Here is a 24,338-nt window from a genome sequence, read left to right as displayed (position 1 = left end):
CACATTTGCAGCATCTGCAGCGGCATTGGGAGTGGTGCTTTATGGGCAGCTATTCCAGCGTTCAAGTGCCTGCAATGTGGTTTTCAAAAGGGGGAGGGGGTGGAGTGTGACAGGGAGCGTGGGCGAGATAGAGAGAGTGGATTTTTGGAGCCGACAGTCTGTCAGCAGCTGCCTTGCAAGTTCCGACCCCCTCCCCCACCCCTCTCTCACTCCCTGAAAGCAAACAACAGCTGTTTGTTTTTTCCCTCTCAGACCAGATAAGCAGCCGCTGCCGAAATGGACCCCCTTCCTGCTGCACTGCTTCTCTCCTCAAGCGCCCTCCCTCCCGCTCTCCGCAAGCGAACACTAGCTGTGGGCGTTCCAAAGGGACCCCCCCCCCCCCGCTCATTCACAGCAAACAGGAGCTGTGTTTGTTTTTCTGATAAGCAGCTCCGGAGCCCAGAGTTCACAACAAAACAAAAGAGAGGAACCTTCACTTAAAAGGATTATGGGAAGCTTCTGGAGGTCAGTTACAGCGTACTAAGATTATTCCTTGTTTACACTGTCGGCGCAGCGCTGCAGCAGCAGTGCTATTCTCTTTATTCCTCTCAGGGAGGGGGAGTACAAGCAGCACTGTAGCCACGGAGATGCAGCGCTATATGTGCCTTGCCAGTGTGGACGGGGAGTGAGGTACAGCGCTGTTGGTGGGCGAACAGGGGCTGCTAACAGGGAGTTTCTCAAGGGAGTTCTCCAGGTGAAGGAGGAGCAAATACAGCATCTGTGGGGTAAGTGACTGTCTGTAGTGTGTGTGTGTTTGTGTTTGGGGGTTACTTGCTGTGTGCTGAGCTTGTGTTTGTCAGTCTGTTTGGTTGGTTGGTTGTGTGAAGGACCGTGTGCTATGGCTGGCAGTTGGAGGCCCTGAGCTTCAAAGGAAGGTTTGAAAGCTTGAAGCCTCTGGTAATTGGCTGAGCCTTAATCAGTGGGCGGGCATTCACTCAGGCCGGGGCTTTATAAAGCCGCACACAAGCGACCAGGGGCTGCTAACAGGGAGTTTCGCAAGGGAGTTTGGCGGGGGAGTGGGAGGGGAGCGAGGGTCCCTTCTCAGTCCTACCTGTTCCCCTGTATGCCCCTTAAAACCTATACTCCAAACCATATTCCAAAATCCCTTTCTTTAAACCCACCCTTTCATTAACTAGGAGACAATGCAGGCAGAAGCCCAGCAGCAGAGTGGGAGCTATCCAGTTTATTGCACTGAGTGTAGCATGTATGATTACCTGCCCTGTGGCCGGGTGGCGTATGTGTGCAGTCAGTGCAAGGAGTTCCTGGCCCTCAGAGACCACGTACGGACTTTGGAGGCCAGGGTGGCGGAACTGGAGGAGCTAAGACAGGCAGAGAGGTATGTTGATGAGGCTTTCTGGGACACTGTAGAATTGTCCCACCTCCACTCAGACAGTCTGTGTGCTGTTGAGAAGGAAGAAAGGCCCAGGGAAGCAGAGCAGTCAATGGGAGCAGAGGGAAACCTTCCCATAGTTGGGACCCTCCTTCCAGATGGTGCTGGGGTTGCTTCTCACACTGAGGTTACCTCTCCAGGGGAGGGAACTCCAGTTTCTAGGAAAAGACAGGTGTTAGTAATGGGAGATTCAATCATTAGAAACATAGATAGCTGGGTTTGTGATGACCAGGAGAATCGTATGGTGACTTGCCTGCCTGGTGCGAAGATTGCGGATCTCTCGAGGCATCTAGACAGACTTATGTGCAGTGCTGGGGAGGAGCCGGTGGTGGTGGTACATGTAGGTACCAATGACATAGGGAAGGGTAGGAAAGATGTCCTGGAAGCCAAATTTAAGCTGCTAGGGAAGAGACTGAAATCCAGGACCTCTATGGTGGCATTCTCAGAAATGCTCCCAGTTCCACGCTCAGGGCCAGGTAGGCAGGCAGAGCTTCAGAGACTCAATGAGTGGATGAGACGAAGGTGTAGAGAGGAGGGGTCTATGTTCATTAGGAACTGGGGACACTTTTGGGATGGGAAGAGCCTGTACAGGAGAGATGGGCTCCACCTAAACCAAAGTGGAACCAGGCTGCTGGCACTAAACATTAAAAAGGTTGTAGAGCAGTTTTTAAACTAGGAGATGGGGGGAAGCCGACTGCTGCAGAGGAGCATGTGGATCGGACACAGACTTCTCTTAGGGCAGAGTCTGATGATAGAGAATTTCCAGGTTATAGTCAGTGTAAGCGGGGGCGTTGCCGGGGCTTGACCCTCCCGGATGAGGAGGGGAGCCACACCAGCCTCAACCTGTCGTCTGAGGGTCTAGGTCCTTGGAACTGTAGCCCACTACCATCCGAGTGGCTCGGTCCCTGGGGATAGAACCGGGTGGTGGCACAGTCAAAAGGGGGCCTAGCCCTTGGTTTGGGTGGGGCACCAATACACAGTTACCTCAGCTCCGGCCCTCTTGGTTCAGGGATGGGCTGGCAAGGGTGCGGGTCGTTTGGGCCCTTTGGGACAGGACCGAGCAGTGGCACAGTCAAAGGGGACCCAGCCCTTGGTTCGGGCCAGGCACCAATACTCAGTTCTCTCAGCTTAGCTGGCCTCTTCAGGCCGAGGAGGGAGGGGGATTCTGCCACCCGTCCACGGGTGGCAGGGGGAACGCAGGCCCACCCACTCCACTGCGTTCCAGCCCGGGGCCCTAGAAGCGGTGATCACCACTGCGGGTGGTCAGTGGGGATCCTAACCGCAACACGCTGCCATGGGTATTGGGAGATCTGCAGCCTGACTCGGGTCGGCTGCCCCCGGGCTACTTCCAGTATCCCCCTCCGAGCCTACCTGGTTCGTGGGACCCGCTTCGGGGACGTCCCACCACGGAGGCTCCTCTCGGCCAGGGCTGGGCGGCAAGTCCGGCAGCTCCTCCGGGAAGTCCGGCCAGGCCGGTTCCGGGGGGTCCTCGAGGCTGCAGCAGGAGCGGGACGGTTCAGGCAGCTCCTCGTTGTAGTGGGCGCAGGGAAGCTCTGGCAGCTCCTCGGTATAGCGAGCGTCGGGAGGCCTCGGCCAGTCCGGACACCGGCCTGCGGCCTCAGCAGCTTCCCAGTCAGGAGCTCCCGCTGACAGGTCTGCTCCTGATGGTGGCTGGGCCCCAACTGAGAGCTGAGGGCCGGCTTTTATCCTTCCAGGTCGCCGCTTGACCCTTTGAGGGGCGGGACTTCCGCTTAGTGGCCCCGCCTCTCTGGGTGAGTGACAGGGCTCGACCCTCCCGGATGAGGAGGGGAGCCACACCGCCTCGTTACACACACACACCCTCAAGTCCGGCTCCCGCTTGTCGGGGCCGGGCGATTCCACCTCCTTGAGGCGGGAGAGGAAATCCGCGTTAGCATAGTCCTTGCCAGCCTGATGCTGGATGGTGAATGCATAGGGCTGCAAGGCCAAGTACCAGCGCATGATGCGGGCATTGTTGTCCTTCATACGCATGAGCCGTTGAAGGGGGGCATGGTCTGTGATGAGAGTGAACGGGGCGCCCAGGAGGAAGAACCGAAGGGCCTTGCAGGCCCACTTCACTGTGAGGGCCTCCCTTTCAATCACTGCGTAGTTCCGCTCTCGGGGGAATAGTTTTCGGCCTAGGTATAGTACGGGGTGGTCTCCTCCATCCCCTTCCTGAGACAAGACCTCCCCTAGGCCGACATCAGACGCATCCGTCTGGAGGATAAATGGTTTATCAAAATCGGGACTATACAAGACGGGTTCCTGGCACAAGCAGCTTCGGAGCATGTTAAAGGCAGCTTCACAGTCGGGGGTCCATTGTATCTGTCGAGGGCTGTTCTTAGTCAGCAGCCCAGTCAACAGTGTGGCAATGGACGCAAATTGCGGGATAAACCGCCGGTAATACCCCACGAGTCCCAGGAAGCGTCGTACCTGTCGTTTGGTTGTCGGGGGGGGACACTCTGCGAGGGCTTGTACTTTCCCCACGAGGGGTTTTACTTGCCCCTTCCCGACGGTGTAGCCGAGGTAGGTGGTCTCCTGCCAGGCTATCCGGCATTTCTTGGGGTTCGCCGTCAACTCCGCCTGCCGCAGGGTTATGAGGACCGCCGCGACCCGGTTTAGATGGTCTCCCCAGCAGCGGCTATAGATCACGACCTCATCTAGGTATGCAGCCACGTACTCCTGATGCAGCCGCAAGAGGTGGTCCATGAGCCGCTGAAAGGTCGCGGGGGCCCCATGGAGACCGAAGGGCATCCGTGTGAATTGATAAAGTCCCGACGGGGTTGCGAAGGCCGTCTTCTCCTTGGAGGCCTCCTCGAGCGGGATTTGCCAGTAACCTTTGCTCAGGTCCAGCGTGATGATAAATCGGGCCTCCCCAAGACGGCCCAGCAGCTCGTCGACCCGGGGTATCGGGTAGGCATCGAAGTGTGATATGGCGTTGACTTTTCGGAAGTCTATGCAGAATCGCCGGGAGCCGTCTGGCTTAGGCACCAGGACCACCAGACTGCGCCTCTCACTCTGAGATGGTTCGATGACCGCCTGGGCCAACATGGCCTGGACCTCTTCCTCGACTTCCTGGCGCATTCAATACGGTACCAGCCTGGCGGTTTCCCGTATGACCTTCCCGGGCTCGGTTTGGACCGTGTGGCAGGTTAAGGTCGTGTAGTCCGGTAGCGCCGTGAAGGTGTGCCGGAACGCCCGCAGGAGGCATTGAGCCTGTTTACGCAGTTCGTGCATCAGGGAACACCCCAGCGAGGGCTCCACCGAGTCCTTCGTTTGGACCACCTCTGGGCCTAGCTCCAATTCCGGCGGGCACGGGTCAATCAAGAGGCCCTCCCGGTCACGCCATGGCTTCAGCAGGTTGATGTGGTATAGCTGTTTCTTCTTCCGGCGGCCTCGTTGGTGAATCTCATAATTAACGGGGCCCACTTTCCGAGTTACCTCGTAGGGGCCCTGCCAACGGGCCAATAGTTTTGATTCCTTGGAGGATAGGAGCAGCAGAACCCGGTCTCCGGGGGCAAACTCTCGCACCTGCTCTTCTTGATTATAACTCTGCTCCTGCCTCTCTTGGGCTACCTTCAGGTTTTCCCGCGCCAGGGTCCCCGCCTGAGTAAGATGTTCCCGCAGCCAGAGAACATACTGGAGGAGGCCCTGGGTTGGGGAGTCCGACTGCTCCCACGTCTCCCTCATTAGGTCCAGGAGGCCCCGTGGCCTCCACCCATACAGGAGTTCGAAGGGGGAAAACTTGGTCGACGCCTGGGGGACTTCCTGGATGGCTAGTAGCAGAGGTGGTAGGAGTTGGTCCCAGTGGCGTAGGTCGTCCGGTGGGAACCTTCTCAGCATGTCCTTAAGGGTTCGATTGAACCGTTCTACCAACCCATCCATCTGGGGGTGATAGACGGAGGTGTGGAGTTGTTTGACCCCCAGGAGTTGGCAGACCTGCTTCAGTAGTCAAGAGGTGAAGTTAGTGCCCTGGTCGGTCAGGATTTCTTTAGGCAATCTTACGCGGGAAAACACCTTCACAAGTTCGCCCGCAATGGTTCAGGCCATGATGCTCCGCAGGGGGATAGCCTCCGGGAACCGGGAGGCATAGTCGACAAGGATCAGGATATACTGAAAACCAGCCGCACTTCGGGGCAGTGGGCCTACCAGGTCCATGGCGACGCATTCAAACGGCGTTTCGACCAATGGTATGGGGACCAAGGGCGCCTTGGGTAGCCGAAGCGGGGCGGCCAACTGACACTCCGGGCAGGAGTTACAGTATCGCTTTACATCCTCATCGAGCCTCAGCCAGTAGAACCGGGTCCGAATTCGGGCCAGGGTCTTCTCGTGCCCCAAGTGTCCCGCTGCCGGTATGTCTTGAGCCAGGCTCATCACGGCGCGTCGGTGGCAGCGGGGCACGAGAAGTTGCATCCGTGGCTCCCATGTGCAGGGGTCCTGCTTGACCTGATAAAGTCTGTCCCGCCGGAGCTCAAAGTGTGGCCACTGCGTGGTCCGGTGAGGGTCGACAACTGACCCATCGACTGCCACGAGTTGCTCGTAGGCCCGGCTGAGAGTGGGGTCGGCCCATTGGTCCCAACAGAAGTCCGTGTCAAAGACAGGCCTGGCAAGGGGGTCCCTCCCCCTGGCCTTCGACCTCCGTGTTTCCTGCCCCAACCTCCTTGGCGTCCTCTTCTGTCTCCAACAGGGGCTCCTGGGGCTCGGCCTCTAAGGCCGGTATGGACTGGAGGACCCCCTCAAAGGCAGGCCAATCGCGTCCCGGGGTCACAGGGTAGGCCAGTCGGGGAGCCAAGCCGACTACCAACGACCAAGTGAAGCCATTGACCGTCAATCGGGCCCGGGCGCTCGGGCAGGGTCGGATATCCCTGTGGATGCACTGCAACCGGATGGGCCCCAGACCAGGGTCGATCAGGGGCCCCAGAGCCCGGTGGACCAGCGTTTGCCCACAGCCCGAGTCTACTAGGGCCGTTGTGGCATGGTCCCCTACAACCACCAGGATCGTGAGTTTGGGGGGTTGGGGCCTTCGGGCCCAGCCTTCCCCTGCACAGACCTGCCCAAAGTCACATTCCACCTTGGGACAGTCCCGTTGTAAGTGGCCAGCCCTCCTACATCCGAAGCAGGGTCCGATTTCCGGGCGTCCGCCCAGGGGACCGGTGGCTCGGGGGCTGCAGGGGGGGGCTTCGACAGGGCCCCGACAGGCCCGCGGGGGAGGCCCTCGGGGCCGAGTGCGGGGCAGGGTCCAGGCGTTGGGCCCGGAAAGCCGATGTGGGGTCCTGCCCGCGGTTCGGGCGCCGCAGCCCGGACGAGGCGGATGCCCTCGTCTCCCCATGGAGTTGGTTGGGCCCCGGGGTGGGTGGCCAAATGGCGGCCCCCATAGAAGCCTCCGCGGCCAGGAAGTCCTCCATCAGGGAGACCGTCGCCCGCAGTGTGGCTGGCCGGTGGTGGAGTACCCAAGCCCTTCCCCGGACAGACAAAATATGCACAAATTGTTCTAAGACCACCTGCTCGGTTACCTCCTCCGCCGTATGGGTTTCAGGTTGGAGCCAGCGGCGACAGGCCTCCTTCAAGCCTTGGGCAATCAGCCGGGGCCAGGCGCCTGTCGGGTAGACTGAAGGTTTTGGGGCTGACATCCAAGGCGTCCAGGACCGCCGCCTTTACCCAATCGTAGTCCTTGGCCTCTTCCATCGCCAGCCCATGATAGGCAAGCTGGGCTGGTCCGGTTAGGTGCGGGGCCAACAGAGTGGCCCATTGGTCCCGGGCCCACCCCGCGACAAGGGCCACGCGCTCGAACGTGACCAAGAAGGCGTCAGGGTCATCCCCCAGGCCCATCTTGGTCAGGCGCAGGGGAACCGACGGGTGGAAGCCCCCGACGTCTTCTCCCGTGGCCCCGTCGACGGGGCGGGACGCAGGTCTGAGGAGCAGCTGCAGCTGGCCTCCTAGTTGCTGTATCAGCTGTTGTTGGTGCTCCAGTTGAGCGGCATGTTGCTGCTGTTGCTGCTGGAGGTGCGCGGCGTCCCGATGTTGCTGCTGTTCGAGATGGGCAGCCTGCTGCTGTTGCTGCTGCAGCAGTTGCACCTCCTGCTGGCGCTCCTGGCAGTCCGCCAGCAGTTGGAACAGCCATTCGATATCCATGTCTCCGGTTAAGGAGGGCTGGTCGCACTACCGCCCTCCTGCCGGCCCCTTCTCACAGGGGCTAGGGTTCAAGTCCCTGGTCAGGTGCCAATTGTAAGCGGGGGCGTTGCCGGGGCTCGACCCTCCCGGATGAGGAGGGGAGCCACACCGGCCTCAACCTGTCGTCTGAGGGTCTAGGTCCTTGGAACTGTAGCCCACCGTCCGAGTGGCTCGGTCCCTGGGGATAGAACCGGGTGGTGGCACAGTCAAAAGGGGGCCCAGCCCTTGGTTCGGGCGGGGCACCAATACACAGTTACCTCAGCTCCGGCCCTCTTGGTTCAGGGATGGGCTGGCAAGGGTGCAGGTCGTTCGGGCCCTTTGGGACAGGACCGAGCAGTGGCACACTCAAAGGGGGCCCAGCCCTTGGTTCGGGCCGGGCACCAATACACAGTTCTCTCAGCTTAGCTGGCCTCTTCAGGCCGAGGGGGGAGGGGGATTCTGCCACCCGTCCATGGGTGGCAGGGGGAACGCAGGCCCACCCACTCCACTGCGTTCCAGCCCGGGGCCCTAGAAGCGGTGATCACCGCTGCGGGTGGTCAGTGGGGATCCTGACCGCAACACGCTGCCATGGGTATTGGGAGATCTGCAGCCTGACTCGGGTCGGCTGCCCCCGGGCTACTTCCAGTATCCCCCTCCGAGCCTACCTGGTTCGTGGGACCCGCTTCGGGGACGTCCCACCACAGAGGACCCTCACGGCCAGGGCTGGGCGGCAAGTCCGGCAGCTCCTCCGGGAAGTCCGGCCAGGCCTGTTCCGGGGGGTCCTCGGGGCCGCAGCAGGAGCGGGACGGTTCTGGCGGCTCCTCGTTGTAGTGGGCACAGGGAAGCTCTGGCAGTTCCTCGTTATAGCGAGCGCAGGGAAGCTCTGGCAGTTCCTCGGTATAGCGAGCGTCGGGAGGCCTCGGCCAGTCCGGACACCGGCCTGTGGGCTCAGAAGCTTCCCAGTCAGGAGCTCCCGCTGACAGGTCTGTTCCTGATGGTGGCTGGGCCACAACTGAGGGCTGAGGGCCGGCTTTTATCCTTCTGGATCGCCGCTTGACCCTTTGAGGGGCGGGACTTCCACTTAGTGGCCCCGCCTCTCTGGGTGAGTGACAGGGCTCGACCCTCCCGGATGAGGAGGGGAGCCACACTGCCTCGTTACATCAGGAACAAAGGACGGAAGAGGATAATGTAAGGGCTGGATCTGATGATAAACAGTCACATAAAAAAGAATCTGGCACATCAGAAAACGGCAGACAAATAAACAAGGACAAGTTTTTTAAGTGCTTGTACTCAAATGCTAGAAGTCTAAATAATAAGATGGGTGAACTAGAGTGCCTTGTGATAAAGGGGGATATTGATATAATAGGCATCACAGAAACCTGGTGGACTGAGAGCAATCAATGGGACACAATCATTCCTGGGTACAAAGTATATCGGAAGGACAGAACAGGTCGTGCAGGGGGAGGAATGGCATAATATGTGAAAGTAAATGTAAATCCAAATGAAGTAAAAATCTTAAGCGAATCCACATGTTCCATAGAATCGCTATGGATAGAAATTTCATGCTCTAATAAAAATATAACATTAGGGATCCATTATTGACCACCTGAACAGGACAGTAATAGTGATGATGAAATGCTAAGGGAAATTAGAGAGGCTATCAAAATTAAAAACCCAATAATAGTGGGGGATTTCAAGTATCCCCATATTGACTGGGAACATTTCACTTCAGGACAAAATGCAGAGATGAAATTTCTCGATACTTTAAATGACTGCTTCATGGAGCAGCTGGTATGGGAACCCACAAGGGGAGAGGCAACTCTAGATTTAATCCTGAGTGGAGCGCAGGAGCTGGTCCAAGAGGTAACTATAGCAGGACCGCTTGGAAATAGTGACCATAATACAATAATGTTCAACATCCCCGTGGTGGGAAGAACACCTCAACAGCCCAACACAGTGGCATTTAATTTCAGAAGGGAGAACTATACAAAAATGAGGGGGTTAGTTAAACAAAAGTTAAAAGGTACAGTGATTAAAGTGAAATCCTTGCAAGTTGCATGGGCCCTTTTTAAAGACACCATAATAGAGGCCCAACTTCAATGTATATCCCAAATTAAGAATCACAGTAAAAGAACTAAAAAAGAGCCACCGTGGCTTAGCAACAATGTAAAAAAAGCAATGAGAGATAAAAAGACTTCCTTTAAAAAGTCGAAGTCAAATCCTAGTGTGGCAAATAGAAAGGAGCACAAACACTGCCAGCTTAAGTGCAAGAGTGTAATAAGAAAAGCCAAAGAGAAGTTTGAAGAACGGCTAGCCAAAAACTCCAAAGGTAATAACAAAATGTTTTTTAAGTACATCAGAAGCAGGAAGCCTGCTAAACAACCAGTGGGGCCCCTTGACGATCAAATTACAAAAGGTGCGCTTAAAGACGATAAAGTCATTGCGGAGAAACTAAATGGATTCTTTGCTTCAGTCTTCACGGATGAGGATGTTAGGGAGATTCCCAAACCTGAGCCGGCTTTTGTAGGTGACAAATCTGAGGAATTGTCACAGACTGAAGTGTCACTAGAGGAGGTTTTGGAATTAATTGATAAACTCAACATTAACAAGTCACCGGGACCAGATGGCATTCACCCAAAAGTTCTGAAAGTATTCAAATGTGAAGTAGCGGAACTATTAACTAAGGTTTGTAACCTGTCCTTTTAATCGGCTTTGGTACCCAATGACTGGAAGTTAGCTAATGTAACGCCAGTATTTAGAAAGGGCTCTAGAGGTGATCCAGGCAATTACAGACTGGTAAGTCTAACGTCAGTACCGGGCAAATTAGTAGAAACAATAGTTAAGAATAAAATTGTCAGACACATAGAAAAACATAAACTGTTGAGCAATAGTCAACATGGTTTCTGTAAAGGGAAATCGTGTCTTACTAATCTATTGGAGTTCTTTGAAGGGATCAACAAACATGTGGACAAGGGGGATCCAGTGGACATAGTGTACTTAGATTTCCAGAAAGCCTTTGACAAGGTCCCTCACCAAAGGCTCTTACGTAAATTAAGCTGTCATGGGATAAAAGGGAAGGTCCTTTCATGGATTGAGAATGGGTTAAAAGGCAGGGAACAAAGGGTAGGAATTAATGGTAAATTCTCAGAATGGAGAGAGGTAACTAGTGGTGTTCCCCAAGAGTCAGTCCTAGGACCAATCCTATTCAATTTAGTCATAAATGATCTGGAGAAAGGGGTAAACAATGAGGTGGCAAAGTTTGCAGATGATACTAAACTACTCAAGATAGTTAAGACCAAAGCAGATTGTGAAGAACTTCAAAAAGATCTCACAAAACTAAGTGATTGGGCAACAAAATGGCAAACGAAATTTAATGTGGATAAATGTAAAGTAATGCACATTGGAAAAAATAACCCCAACTATACATACAATATGATGGGGGCTAATTTAGCTACAACGAGTCAGGAAAAAGATCTTGGCATCATCGTGGATAGTTCTCTGAAGATGTCCACGCAGTGCGCAGAGGCAGTCAAAAAAGCAAACAGGATATTAGGAATCATTAAAAAGGGGATAGAGAATAAGACTGAGAATATATTATTGCCCTTATATAAATCCATGGTACGCTCACATCTTGAAGACTGTGTACAGATGTGGTCTCCTCACCTCAAAAAAGATATTCTAGCACTAGAAAAGGTTCAGCAAAGGGCAACTAAAATGATTAGGGGTTTGGAGAGGGTCCCATATGAGGAAAGATTAAAGAGGCTAGGCCTCTTCAGCTTGGAAAAGAGGAGACTAAGGGGGGATATGATAGAGGTATATAAAATCATGAGTGATGTTGAGAAAGTGGATAAGGAAAAGTTATTTACTTATTCCCATAATACAAGAACTGGGGGTCACCAAGTGAAATTAATAGGTAGCAAGTTTAAAACAAATAAAAGGAAGTTCTTCTTCACACAGCGCACAGTCAACTTGTGGAACTCCTTACCTGAGGAGGTTGTGAAGGCTGGGACTATAACAATGTTTAAAAATGAACTGGATAAAATCATGGTGGCTAAGTCCATAAATAGCTATTAGCCAGGAAGAGTAAAGAATGGTGTCCCTAGCCTCTGTTCATCAGAGGATGGAGATGGATGGCAGGAGAGAGATCACTTGATCATTGTCTGTTAGCTTCACTCCCTCTGGGGCACCTGGCATTGGCCACTGTAGCTAGACAGATATTGGGCTAGATGGACCTTTGGTCTGACCCGGTATGGCCGTTCTTATGTTCTTATGTTTATTGCGCTGTAACTCTCGAGTGTAGCCAAGACCTTAGGAAGTAGATGGTAACTCATTCGCTTGTATGTGTTTGCTTGCTTTAACCTGTAAATAGTGCTCTTATTTCTTTTTCCTAGTTAGTAAACCATTAGGTCATTTATTACAGGATTGGCTACAGGCATTGTCTTTGCTGTAAGATCAGTGCCAATTGATCTGGGGCGAGTAACTGGTCTCTTGGGACTTTTGTTGGCATCCTTTCGTCTGCGAGAGAGGGTGGGAATTGCTGCCTTGATGTGTATGGTTTGCAATGTCTCATGTGACTGAATAGTCCAGTCTGAGATTTGCATGATCTTTGGCAGTTATTGCAAATGTCTGTATCTTAGCTGGGAGCTGTTTGCTATGGTCTGAGTTTTGGTGTAACTAACCACTTTATCACAAAACAGACTGGAGAGTCTAAGGGGACTGTCTGTAACTCCATGGTAAAACTGGTATGGAGATCCAGGAGTTCACAATTGGCCATGGCTTGGTGAAGTCTAATTTATAGAACACACCACCCATTTGGGATGTCTGCCCTATTTCCTGACAGTCTGCCCTGAGGTAGCCACTTACAGTTATGAGAACTCCAGACAGCCTGGCAATTGGCATAGTCTTGGCAGGATTCACTTGCCACATGTCGACTGAGTTGACCTGTTAAAAGTTTAAATTTGATGGAGAGTTTTAAGGGTTAAAGATTAGTCACAATGAATGAATCACAGTCATATGAGGACCTTGACACAAAAGACCTTGGAAAAAAATAAAAATAGGGAAATATCCCACAAAAAGAAAGCCACAGTTGAGGAACTGAGAGCTTTGCACAGAGACTTTGACCAAGCAGCAGGGTTTGAGCAACCCTTACCTCAGCTGCCACAGAGATTGCTGCAATGGAACTGGTTCTGCTAAAGCTCCAGGAAGCCCAGAAAGAACACAAGCACCAGATACTGATGGTGGAACTCCAGATCGAGAAGAAAGAAACCGAGGAGGCTGAGAAGAGAGCCTACCAAAGCCGCCACTGAAATGGAGGAGGAAGCTCATATAAGACACATTGAACATCTAGAAGCTGAAACAGAGAGAAGTTCACACATTGCAGCTCAGTGTCCTGGAGCAGCACAAGGAGCAGCCTCAGACTGTGAGTACATCCCCTTTCACTAGAAAGGAGTGGGAGAAAGCCTGCGCAATTTATCAAGAGACTGACTGCACTGAGGAGTAACTGTCCATCTTTGAGAGACTGTGTGGGATCCACAAGATCCCAGAGAATAAAGAGGTGCCTATCATTTTAACCAAGTTGACTGGGAAAGCCAGACAGTGTGATGTAGTTTGTTGTTGTTGTTGTTGTTGTTTTTTCAATATATCATTTATTAATGACCCGGAGAAAGAAGTGAATAGTAAGGTGACAACGTTTTTATTGGCACCAAATTATTTAAATTAATCCAGTCAAGGCAGTATTTGATGAGCCAGTCCAGAAGGACCTACCAAACTAGGTAACCAGTATACATTGGAAGGAAAAAGTGAAGCCTGTTCAAGTACATTGACTGGTTCTGAGCTAAGGACTCTCTCAATAAAGAGATCTGTACCGTTGAGGAAAGGTCAGTAAGGACATTTGTTCAAGTCACAGCAGAATCAGAGGCAGAATATTAGAATGTCCTCCTCCTCTGGGGACACACCACATCTCAACAAACAGAGAGGGAAAAGTGCCAAGAATATCAACAAAAATTAAAATCAGAAGCATCCACAAAATTCCCTGTGAAAAGAGGTGCATAAAATAATAGCATAGAGAAGATCAGCTCCTGTTCACCATGTGTCATAATCCAGTGACAAGAGGGTGCCTGATGAACCAGAAAAGAAACTAATTTAAAAATAAGAGGAATTGTGTAATATTAACCTATGGAACTCATTCCTTCAAGCTACAGGTCTGACAAATAGTGGTACCAGAAAGATTTGAAAAGGTTAAAGCATGAAATTAAAACAATCATTTGTTACCTTGTTTTAGGGCTTGCCTCTGAGGATTGGAGAGAAAATGACCTCTATAATGTAGAATTACATAAAGTATATATCCCATTGGAGGTTTTACATGTTCTTCTGAAGTATCCAACATTGGACAATGTAGAACAGGAGACTGGTCTAGGCAGACCAATATGGCAAATCCTATGTGTACTGTTTTACATATAAGCTTTTATCTCTGAATGAAACGCCTGTTTGTTGTAACACATTTTATACTATTTTCAGAAACACAGATATGTTCACTTTTGCAGATGTTCCAGGTCCCACATTTTATTCCTTTGTTGAAATAGTCTGATGAACATGTAAAGATTTTATCAATATTCTGTGCATACTTTAGAAACACAAAGTTGCCATTACAGAAAAAAGGCCTGAGAGTAAATCCAAAGCTTTACTGATAAAGATCCCAAACGTAGGCCAGTTCTGCAAACCATACGCGCAATGGATTAAATTAATCTCTGTGCAGAGAGACAGCTGCCACTTAAGATTCATTAAGACCCTATTTTGAGGACTTAAGTAGGACTTAGGCTTTGCCTACACTGGACTTCTGTTGGTAAAACTTTTGTCATTCAGGGGTGTGAAAAAAAAACCACACCCCGAATGACAAAAGTTTTACCGATGACATGCGTCGGTATGAACAGTGCATTGTCATCAGGAGAGCTCTCCCGCCAACAAAGCTACTACCACTCGTTGGGAGTCGAATTTTTTTGGCGGTAGGAGAGCTGTCTCCCGCCAACAAAGAGTGGCTACACTGCGCACCTTTTAGCGGCACAGCTGTCTCTAAAAGGTGTGTAGCGTGGACATAGCCTTAAATTCAGCATCAGTCCAGGGGTGAATTTCAGACATTGTGAGTATTGATTTGAACTGAACTGCTTGCAAGTGCAATTCCTACTCGTGAGTAAGCCTTGCAGAATCAAGCCTACAGTAATTGCAAGAAAGCATAGCGCAGTGAATTTAAAGGAACTAAAATTAATAAACAAAATATTTTAATCTCCATCTCTGGTTTTGTTGACATGGATTCAGACCTATGGTATTCTAAGAGCTTGGACGAAGTACCTATGTGTATGTAAGGCATTGGTAAGACCACTGACTGGATGATGGGTCCAATTCTGCTGTCCGCACTTTTAAAAAATGTTGAAAAATTGGAGAGGGTTAAGAAATAAGCTTCAGGAATGATTGAAAGTCTGGACAACGTCTCTTATACTGAAAATCAAAATCAATCCATACAGTTTATTGAAGAAAAGGTTAAGGAGTAATTCGATCACAGTCTGAACATACCAGCACAGGGAGAAGTTATCTGATCTTAAAGAGCTCATTGTGTAGCAGACAAAGGCATAACAAGATCTGGCTGGGAGCTGAAGTCAGTGAGATTCAAGCTAGAAATAAGGCACTCACATTTCACAGTGAGGGTAAGTAACTACATGTAAGTTCTCCATCGCTTGGAATCTTTCAGTCAAGACTGGATATCGTTCTGAAAGAAATGCTGTAGGTCAACCACAAGTTGTTTGGCTTCAGCAGTTCTCAAACTGTGGGTTGGGACCCCAAATTGAGTCATGACACCATTTTAATGGGATTGCCAGGGCTGGCATTTGACTTGCTAGGGCCCAGGGCCAAAGCCCGAGCCCCATTGTCCAGGGCCAAAGCCAGAGAGCTTCAGCCTTGGGCAGAGGGGATCAGGTTACAGGCCTCCTGCCCGGGTCTGAAGCCCTCAGGCTTCTGTTTTGGCCCCCGGATTGGGGCTGTGGGGATCAGGTGGGCTCAGGGTTCAGTCCCCTCTCCTGAGGTCAATTTTTGTTGTCAGAAGGGGTCTTGGTGCGAGACGCTTGAGAACCCCTGGGCTAAATGAAGGAATCACAAAGTGAAATCTGTGGCCTTTGTTATCTAGGGGGTCAGCTTAGATTATCATAATTATCTCTCCTTGCCTTAAAAATTGATAAATATCAGAATAATCCAGCTTCACTTCCCTAAAAGAGGTTTGTTTGTTTTAAATTACCCATGTCCAGGAGATCATTGACTAGTGTGAATAACGTGTGCCATATACTTCACTAAAAGCTAAATGGTAAGTGTCCAGGTTAGCAGCAGCGTTCCGGTGTGTAGTTGGAGTTGCTAGTGTCACCTCATTTGTTGCTCTTGTTTATTAGATCCACTGGGCTGTAAAAGTTGTAGATAAACATTAGCAAGGAGGTACATCTATAACAGGTACTAACCGGTTCAGTCCATGCTTAGGGGCAGCTTTTATCTTTGTTTAGTTCTGCAGGTATTATGGGACTGATTCACTACAGCTGTACTCAGTTTCACACTCACATAAATTGAGGAGTTACACCATCATAAAATTGGACTGAAACAGCTGGTGAAGTATTTTCTTTCGTTGGCGCTAACAATGACTGACCCCTTTTGATACCGAGTTTTTGAAAGCATTGGTCACAGCTCCATGATTAATACTGAATAGAGTTTTGTAGATAAACAAGTCATTCAGCCACTTTGTTATGTATGAAGGTTGCCTACGTGCAAGTGTTCATGAACTAATTTCATTTGGTACGGGCAAACAGAAGACAGTCCCAATCAGTAACATATACCATTGCAGCTTTAAAAAAGCTAATTTCCTAAAGCTAAAGACAATCATGAAACTGACTGGGAGAAAAAAAAAGTAAACACAAGAAAGTATAATAATTGGGAAGTGCTTAAGAATGCTTTATTACCATGGCTCTCAACATTCCCAAACTACTGTACCCCTGGCAGGAGTCTGATTTGTGTTGCGTACCCCCAAGTTCAACCTCGCTTAAAATCTACTTGCTTATAAGATCAGACATAAAACTACAGAAGTGTCACAGCCCACTGTTATTGACAAATTGCTGGCTTTCTCATTTTTACCATATAATAATAAAATTAATTGATTGGAATATAAAAATTGTAATTACATTTCAGCGTATAGTATATAGAGCAGTATAAGCAAGTTGTTGTATGCAATTTTACTTTGCACTGACTTCCCTGGTGCTTTTTATGTAGCCTGTTGTAAAACGAGGCAAATATCTAGATGAGTTGATGTTCCCCCTGGAAGACCCCTGCATATCCCATGGACCCTTGGTTGAGAACCACTGTTTATTAGCTGCCCAAAAACACAATTCGACAATCATAGAAAAGGCTTTTTGTTTTGTTTTATTTTTAAGGGGGGGAATTATATATCTGGGTAAGAGGAGAGATGAAAGCAACCATAAAATATATATACAATATATATATATATATATAAAATAGAAAAATGGGGGATCTGATAGAAATGAGTACAAAGTAGTGGCTAAAAAATGCATACAATTGAAGGGAGAAGCTAAAGGTATCAAAGAAAATTCTGTGGCCAGTATGAGTATAGCGAAGAATGGGAGGCTTAGCTGAGGGTGGGGGTGCACACAGAACCTTTGCCCTAGGGAGAGAATGGAGGACCCTGGAAAGGTGGGAAGACAGCATGGGGGGCCCCCAATCTCTGTTGTAGGGAGATTGGAAGAAGCTGGTATGGGTGAAGGGGGGCACACAGAGCCCCGGCCAGGGAGGAGAATGGAGGGAATTAGGAGATGGGGTGCACACAGAGCCATTGTGGCAGGAGGAGAGAATGGGGGATCCTGATATGGGAGGAAGGGGAACTGAGATTCACAAAACTTCTAGCATGAGGGAGGTTGGCGGGAGTTGCAGGGGGTCCCTGACAAAGAAGGGGATGGGAGGGTGCACAGAAGGAGCTTGTGTGGGGACTGGAGAGATGCCAGGAGCCACTCATATGTGCAATGTGCTTTTCCTACACAAGGTACAACACGTGTGATCCCCTAGCATAGACATAGTCTCAGAGGTCAGGGCAGTCCTGGGAGTGCAGAGGTTCCTTTTTTGTTACTGAATGTCATCACCACACCTCCCTTCAGAGCAGACTCCTCACTTCTCCTGTGTCCCTCCCACCGAGTTGGAAATCACCAAAGTAGGGAGTAATAACAACTGAAGATGCAGGGTCAGCATCTGTGGAGATAGCAACATCCAGGGGATTTTGGTGCAGAGGACATTTCACTATGTGTTCTGCATCAGTCTATGCTGTTTCAGCTCTCTCTCCAGTGGATGTTGCCTCTTCATTGCGAATGGCCAAGTTCTGGGCTAGGCACGGAGGCTCCTCTGAGGTTGTACAATGTAACAGATAATACAAGGCTCTAGTCCCAGTTACACCTGTGCAAACTTGCTAACGTCATTGGAGTCAATGGAGTTGCCCATTGGTGTAACTGAGGCTAGGATGGGGTCCTAACAAATCATGAGCCAAACCACAGGCAAAGGCCAGTGCACGGCAGGGTACCAGGGAGAGTCTGCAGAGGGAGGGCTGACGATACACATGAGAAAGGATTAGTCTACACCACAACGGCTTTGATGATACAGCTATATCAGTGTAACTATACCAGCAAAGTCCTGTAGTGGAGACACAGCATATGCTGGCAAAATGAGTTATTTTGCCAGGACCTTAAACCACCTCCATGAATAACATCAAGTAGATCATCACAAAGACTCTTCTCTGGTATAAGCTGCATCTACATGGGGAATGCGGGGAGGGTGTTGCTGACATAGCTAGGTCAGGCATGTGATTTTCTGACCATCATACCTATATCTGCCAAACTGGCCTAAGGCAAGGAGCTCTAAGAACGTGGCTCAGCACAGATCTTATGGGGCATTGGGGATGTGGTAAACCCAACCACCGGGGTGAGGTCCAGGTCTGAGCTGGTAACTCCAGGAGGAGGATGGAAAGTGAACCTCTGCAGGAGGCTTGTAAAGAAGAGGAAGAGCTCCATTCTGGCAAGAGTCTCGCCTGCACAGATCCTCCGACCTGTCATGAAATGCACAACAAAAAACAGTTGCTTGTTTAACTCGAAGAAGGAGTAAAAAACACAGCACAACTTCTTAGTAATACAGGGTAAATCCAGAGTTTAAACATGGATTTATTTCAAGAATAAACAGGTGTGATTTAAAACTGGTCTTCGTATAAATACACCTACTAGTAAAAAAAAAATGGAAATTGATTATATTCTAAACCTTTCAATCGGAACAAATTTACTCCTCAATAAAAAACCTCAACCAAGTAAATAACCCTCCCACCCCCTTTTTTAAAAAAACATGTTCAGGGTTTTTTTTTGGTTTTATTTTTAATTTACCATTTTCAGGGTTTTTTCCCTCCTTCATTTTCAGTCTTAAGGTTGGATTGGCTTTTGTTCTCCATTGCCAGCTTTTCAGAATTGAATATTTTAAAACAAAGAATTTTGACTTTGTGAAAAATTTCATTTAAGAAAACTGCAACTTTTGAAAATAAAAAAAATGAATCAGTGCAAAATGTTGTGAAGAACAGTCTGCTTCAAGACTCCACAGCATGACGTTCCTTTCAAAACTTTTGTCACTTTGTGTAGCCTACAGGGCTAGCCTGCTTGCTTGCCTATATATCTTTTCTTATAGGTTTCTTATTTTCTTAGTGTTTTGATTACTTTATTATTAATCTGTATGTATATGTCATCTATCTGTACAAACATAACAGCCTACGGAGTAAGTGTACCCCAACATTTCAGTGGGTGAGGAAACTAAGTTTGGACATAGAAGAAGGGCTCAGGCACCCATGCCCTATGCAAGGGGTGACCCACCATGCCAAGGGAGCTTCTGGGCTTCTTTTCTAAGTGTTCAAAGATCCAAGCTTCTTAGTTCTTTGTTTTATTAGTCTGTGAGGTCTTAATTTTAAAGTTTTTAGTCAGTTCAGTAAAACTTTAAGTTAGCTTCAATAGCACTTAGCTCTAACTTCTTCTAACCTCTGCACCTCCCACTCAAAGAATTAAGAAACCTGGACCTGAATTCTTTTGGCATGCCAGAGGTGAGGCTAGTCAATATATTAATCAAAAGTTGTATAATATATAATACTATATGTATCTTTAGAATAATAGTATTGCATTTGGAACTTTGATTATTTTACCATTTGATTACTAGTTGATTATAATTCCATTTATCTCAATAAAAGTCTTTAAGACTATATTGGTCTTAGTGTGAGCATCCTGTCATACCCTAGAGGGTCCTTTGCAAACTCTGTGTAGTCTGATTCTGGCACAAGAGCCTTATTGTCTTCTGATTACTATCCAAATTAATAACATTAACCTCCTAAATCAGGCAACATTTGCAAAAAATATTTTATCAGCTCTAGTCAAAATCGACATCTTAAACTGCCCTCGCAGACCAATAGCGCATATCACAGCACACTGGGGCCCTATGATCAGGATGAGAAACTCCACTTAAGCAAACTGCCGAAATTTGCACTTTTTTCAGCTTCTGAGTTGATTTACGGTGTAACCTCAAAGAGGTCTGTCTACACTGCAATTAAATACCCATGGCTGGCCTAGCCAGTTGACTCAGGCTCACGGGGCTTGGGCTAAAGGCAGTTTAATTGCAGTGTAGCCTTAGCCTCAGGTTGTGGGACCCTCCCAACTTGCAGATTCTAGAGCCTGGGGTGCAGCCTGAGCCCAAACATCTACATCGCAATTAAACAGCACATTAGCCAAAGCCTAAGTCAGCTGGCATGGGCCAGCCATGAGTTTTTAAGTGCAGTGTAGAAATACCCAGATGGGCTTCAGTTCAGGACAGTGCTTAACTTTAAGCAAGTGCTTAAGTCTCATTGACGTCAACTGGTGATCACCTTAATCGGAGCCATAGAATGTATCCAGGTAGCCTAATAGTGAAGTGACAAAGTCATGGAGGATTAGCAAGATCCTCATTAGAAAGGAATGATTGCAATCTCCCAGCCAGATCTAGGTGGATAATAACCCATCCGGGTCACAGCTGCTATATAGAATCACAGAAATGTAGGACTCGAGATGTCATTGTGAAATTCTATACTTCAAAGCAGCACCCTGGAACCCACATATTCACCACTGTCTTATAATTAGGATAGGTTTTGTACACAGTATGCCTTGTGAGGTATCATTTTAAAAGTCTTGATCTGTTGAACATTAACATCCTGTTCGACTGGATGTGCTGTCACTCTATGTGACAATATGAAGTTTTTCTTGGTGTGGGTTACTGAAATATGTTGTGAGGTCGGGTACACCCACAACCAGCCTTTCAGGTAGAATAATGGAGTAGCCAGACAGAGGTTAATGGCTCATCAACACCCATCAAGGAAAGAATCCACTATCCCAGAAACTGTATACAATGGAGACTTCTGAGAGAGCACGTATGCAATGGAGACTGTTGACCAGTGGGGACTAACTGATCCCCAAGTCACAGCATAGGTCTTTCCAACAAGCTGGAAGAAACTATAAAAGAGGGGAAGTGACATCACCACTTGGCCGCACTCCCTCCACAACTCAACACCTGGAAACACATCTGGAAGACAAAGACCGAACTGGGGTAGGATGGTCCCAGGCTGGAAGGCAGTCCCAGCCTGTGTATTGACAATCTGTGACCTGCTTATACCATCTGTCAGGTTGAGACACTGCTTGATTCAAATCCTGTTTAGTTTGTAGAACTCAGACTATTTTTGTTTCTTAAGTAACCAAATTTGATTTCTATGCCTGCTATTTATAATCACTTAAAATCTATCTTTCTGTATTTAATAAATCTGTTTTATATTTTATCTAGAGCAATGTGTTTTGGTTGAAGTGCTTGAGAAATCTCAGCTGAGTCTACAAAGGCTAGTATGTGTCATTTCCCCATTGAGGGAGGGACAGACTGAATAATAAACTTACAGTGGTCAGGCTTCTGAACAGGGCAAGATGGTACAGTTCTGGGTAGCTGGGGGGAATTGGCTGGAACTTCTCTATTGTTGGTTCATGAGCGGCTGGGAGAAGCATTCATGTAACTCAGTTGGGTGTGTCCCTGCCTGCGGATGTCTGTGTAAGTGCAGTGCCTGCCAGAGGTTTGTGGCTTGACAACAGCATCACAGAGTGAGAGGGATACCCCAAGTTGGTGAGACAGAGGGCTCAGCGGCTCAACAGTCCAACTTCCTCCCTGGGGACCCCATCACAGTAATCTAGTCTATCCCCCACAACAATCAGGCAGGACCAAGTATACACAGACCATCCCTCACAGGTGTTTGGCCTGTTCTTAAAAACCTCCGCTGATGAGGATTCCACAACTTTATTAGGGAACATTTGAAGACAGTTATCAGGTTCCCCTTGATATATGATCATTTAAAAGCAGCTGGGACTCTAAATGCACCCTCAAATTGCAAATTAGAGTACCCAGTGGTACACATATGCTTTCAGCAGTAGCACAATCTAAAATGGGAGATAATACCACATAAGGGGCAAATAGAGGATGAGGTTTAAAGACCCACAAGTTTATGTTGCAGTCTGGTGAATCTTGGATATCTATCCCCACAGCAGTAAATGAAAATAGAAAGTACCTGCTGAAAAAGGCATGAAAGCCTCTTTCTTTACAAACTTTCCTTTGGGGTCAAGAAAATGCTCAGGATTGAATGTATCTGGTTTCTTCCACTGAGATTCATCCCGCAGGACAGAGGCCAGTAAGGGGATGATGTAAGTTCCCTGTAAATCAAGTCAGTGGAGTTATTCCAAAGGTCAATATGCTCTCTTGACTATAGCTTGATATAAGCATTTAAGCTACAGTAAGTAAGTGATGCTATGGCAAGTACTGCCACGGGACGTCCAATGCGATTCAACATTAATTAGTGAATCAGGACTTAAAAGGGTCAATCAGCTGAACCAGGGCTTTAACGATGTCGCAGAACACAAGAAAAGCAATACCACAAACTGTTCACCTTTGGAATAAAGTAGCCTTTAAGAGTAACATCCTCAGTGGTTTCATGAGGCAAGTTCATGGGCAGGATATTAGCGAACCTCTGAATTTCATGGATAACTGCATCCGTATACGGCATTTTAGTTCGATGTTCGATTCGTGGCTGGGCTGATCCTATAACTCTTGTGATCTCTTCTTGGACTTTGCCTGAGAAAATATAATAGAGATCAGGAATCAGTTATCTCTAAGAAATGCTGAGCATTGTGGCTTTGAGAGGTGCACAAGCGCATGTTAAAGTGATATTGTAAGGTCTCCAAAATCTGTCTCTGTTTCCAGAAATAATGGGGTACTGACAATATTAGAGCTTATAAACATTTATTTGTCAATATCAAAACTAAATAGAGAACTTCTGAAAACACAAGTAACCTATCCTATTACTTGGCTTGCCAAAGAATAATAGACAGTCATTTAAAGTAAAGCTGACTGCAGAAACTTTGACGGCACATATTCTGTTGGAACATGTCCTTCTGTTAAAACTGAAATGCTTCATGAAATCATGTCAAGCCTTCTGAAATTTTGTTCTGGAAGAAAACTGGGGAAAAGTAAGTTCTGGCAATGTCAAAAATGTCACATTTTTAACATTTTTGCAGTGAAATATTTTGATATTTTTTTCTGAAACTACTTTTTGTTTAGAAATTTTATTTTTTTGTATTACATGACATACATCTCTACCTCTATATAATGATGTCCTCGGGAGCCAAAAAACCTTACTGCGTTATAGGTGAAACCGTGTTATATCGAACTTGCTTTGATCCACCGGAGTGCGCAGCCCCGCCTCCATGGAGCACTGCTTTACCGCGTTATATCCAAATTTGTGTTATATCAGGTCACATTATATCGGGGTAAAGGAGTATTTTATATGATAATATAATACAAAATTAAAATTTCAACTTTTCACATGAAGCATTTTGATTTTGTTGAAACAAAATATTTCAATTGCCCTAAAAACTTTTTTTTTTAATTTTCCCCTATGTTGGAATTTCAAAAGCCTTCAGGAAATGGGACTTCCATCTTTGCACAGTTCTATTGTTAACCATCAGAGCACTTACAAACATTAACTAGTTAACTTCCCAGACTATTATCCTATTGTTTACAGAGGCTGGCAAGGCCACAGTCAGGTTCAGCATTCAGGAGTTCCTAGCACCCAGGCCTGCATCAGACCACTAGATCATGCCCTTCTTTACTTAATCAAACAAACAGGAACAGGCTGTGGGCCACTGTGACCTGTGATCAGGACTGGTCCTAGGGGTTTTAACGCCCTAGGCGCACGGCCATTTCGCCACCCTGCGCGCTGGTCCCGCGGCTCCGGTGGAGCTGCCGCAGTCATGCCTGCGGAGGGTCGTCTGGTCCGCGGCTCTGGTGGGGCTGCCGCAGTCATGCCTGCGGGTCCACCAGAGCCACGCGAGCAGCGGACCCTCCGCAGGCACGACTGCTGCAGCTCCACCAGAGCCACCTGCCGCCCCCTCCGGCAAAATGCCACCCACCAATAATCCTGGCGCCCTAGGCAATTGCCTAGGCCACCTAAATGGAAGTGCCAGCCCTGCCTGTGATTAAGAATGGATTTTATTTCAAACAGTTTTCAATGCCTTTGCAACTGAGGCTTTCCTGTTGACTCTGTCAATTTCTTGCACAGAGGATTTTTCCCATGGTG

General features: G+C 48.5%; 2 protein-coding genes across 2 annotated transcripts in view; one reads left to right on the top strand and one right to left on the bottom strand.

Annotated features, from left to right (window-relative positions):
- Positions 1 to 857: 857 nt before the first annotated feature.
- Positions 858 to 8,620, top strand: LOC127048856 (uncharacterized). The gene is made up of 2 exons (XM_050948919.1): positions 858 to 2,291; positions 7,757 to 8,620. Exon 1 carries the CDS (start codon positions 1,182 to 1,184, stop codon positions 2,103 to 2,105), a length of 924 nt encoding a protein of 307 aa, XP_050804876.1. The 5' UTR covers positions 858 to 1,181; the 3' UTR covers positions 2,106 to 2,291; positions 7,757 to 8,620.
- A 3,635-nt stretch (positions 8,621 to 12,255) lies between these two features.
- The window catches only part of LOC127048826 (cytochrome P450 2K4-like), a 43,343-nt gene continuing 31,260 nt past the window's right edge, over positions 12,256 to 24,338 (bottom strand). Inside the window, exons 7-9 of the mRNA XM_050948848.1 lie at positions 22,650 to 22,834; positions 22,275 to 22,416; positions 12,256 to 18,725 (exon numbers count right to left, since the gene is read on the bottom strand). Of these exons, the coding sequence (XP_050804805.1) occupies positions 18,538 to 18,725; positions 22,275 to 22,416; positions 22,650 to 22,834 (515 nt within the window). The 3' untranslated portion in view covers positions 12,256 to 18,537. The remainder of the gene's footprint in view (positions 18,726 to 22,274; positions 22,417 to 22,649; positions 22,835 to 24,338) is intronic.

Source organism: Gopherus flavomarginatus, chromosome 4, assembly GCF_025201925.1.
Source record: "Gopherus flavomarginatus isolate rGopFla2 chromosome 4, rGopFla2.mat.asm, whole genome shotgun sequence".
Lineage (NCBI taxonomy): Eukaryota > Metazoa > Chordata > Testudines > Testudinidae > Gopherus > Gopherus flavomarginatus.
This window is presented reverse-complemented; position numbering and strand designations above follow the sequence as displayed.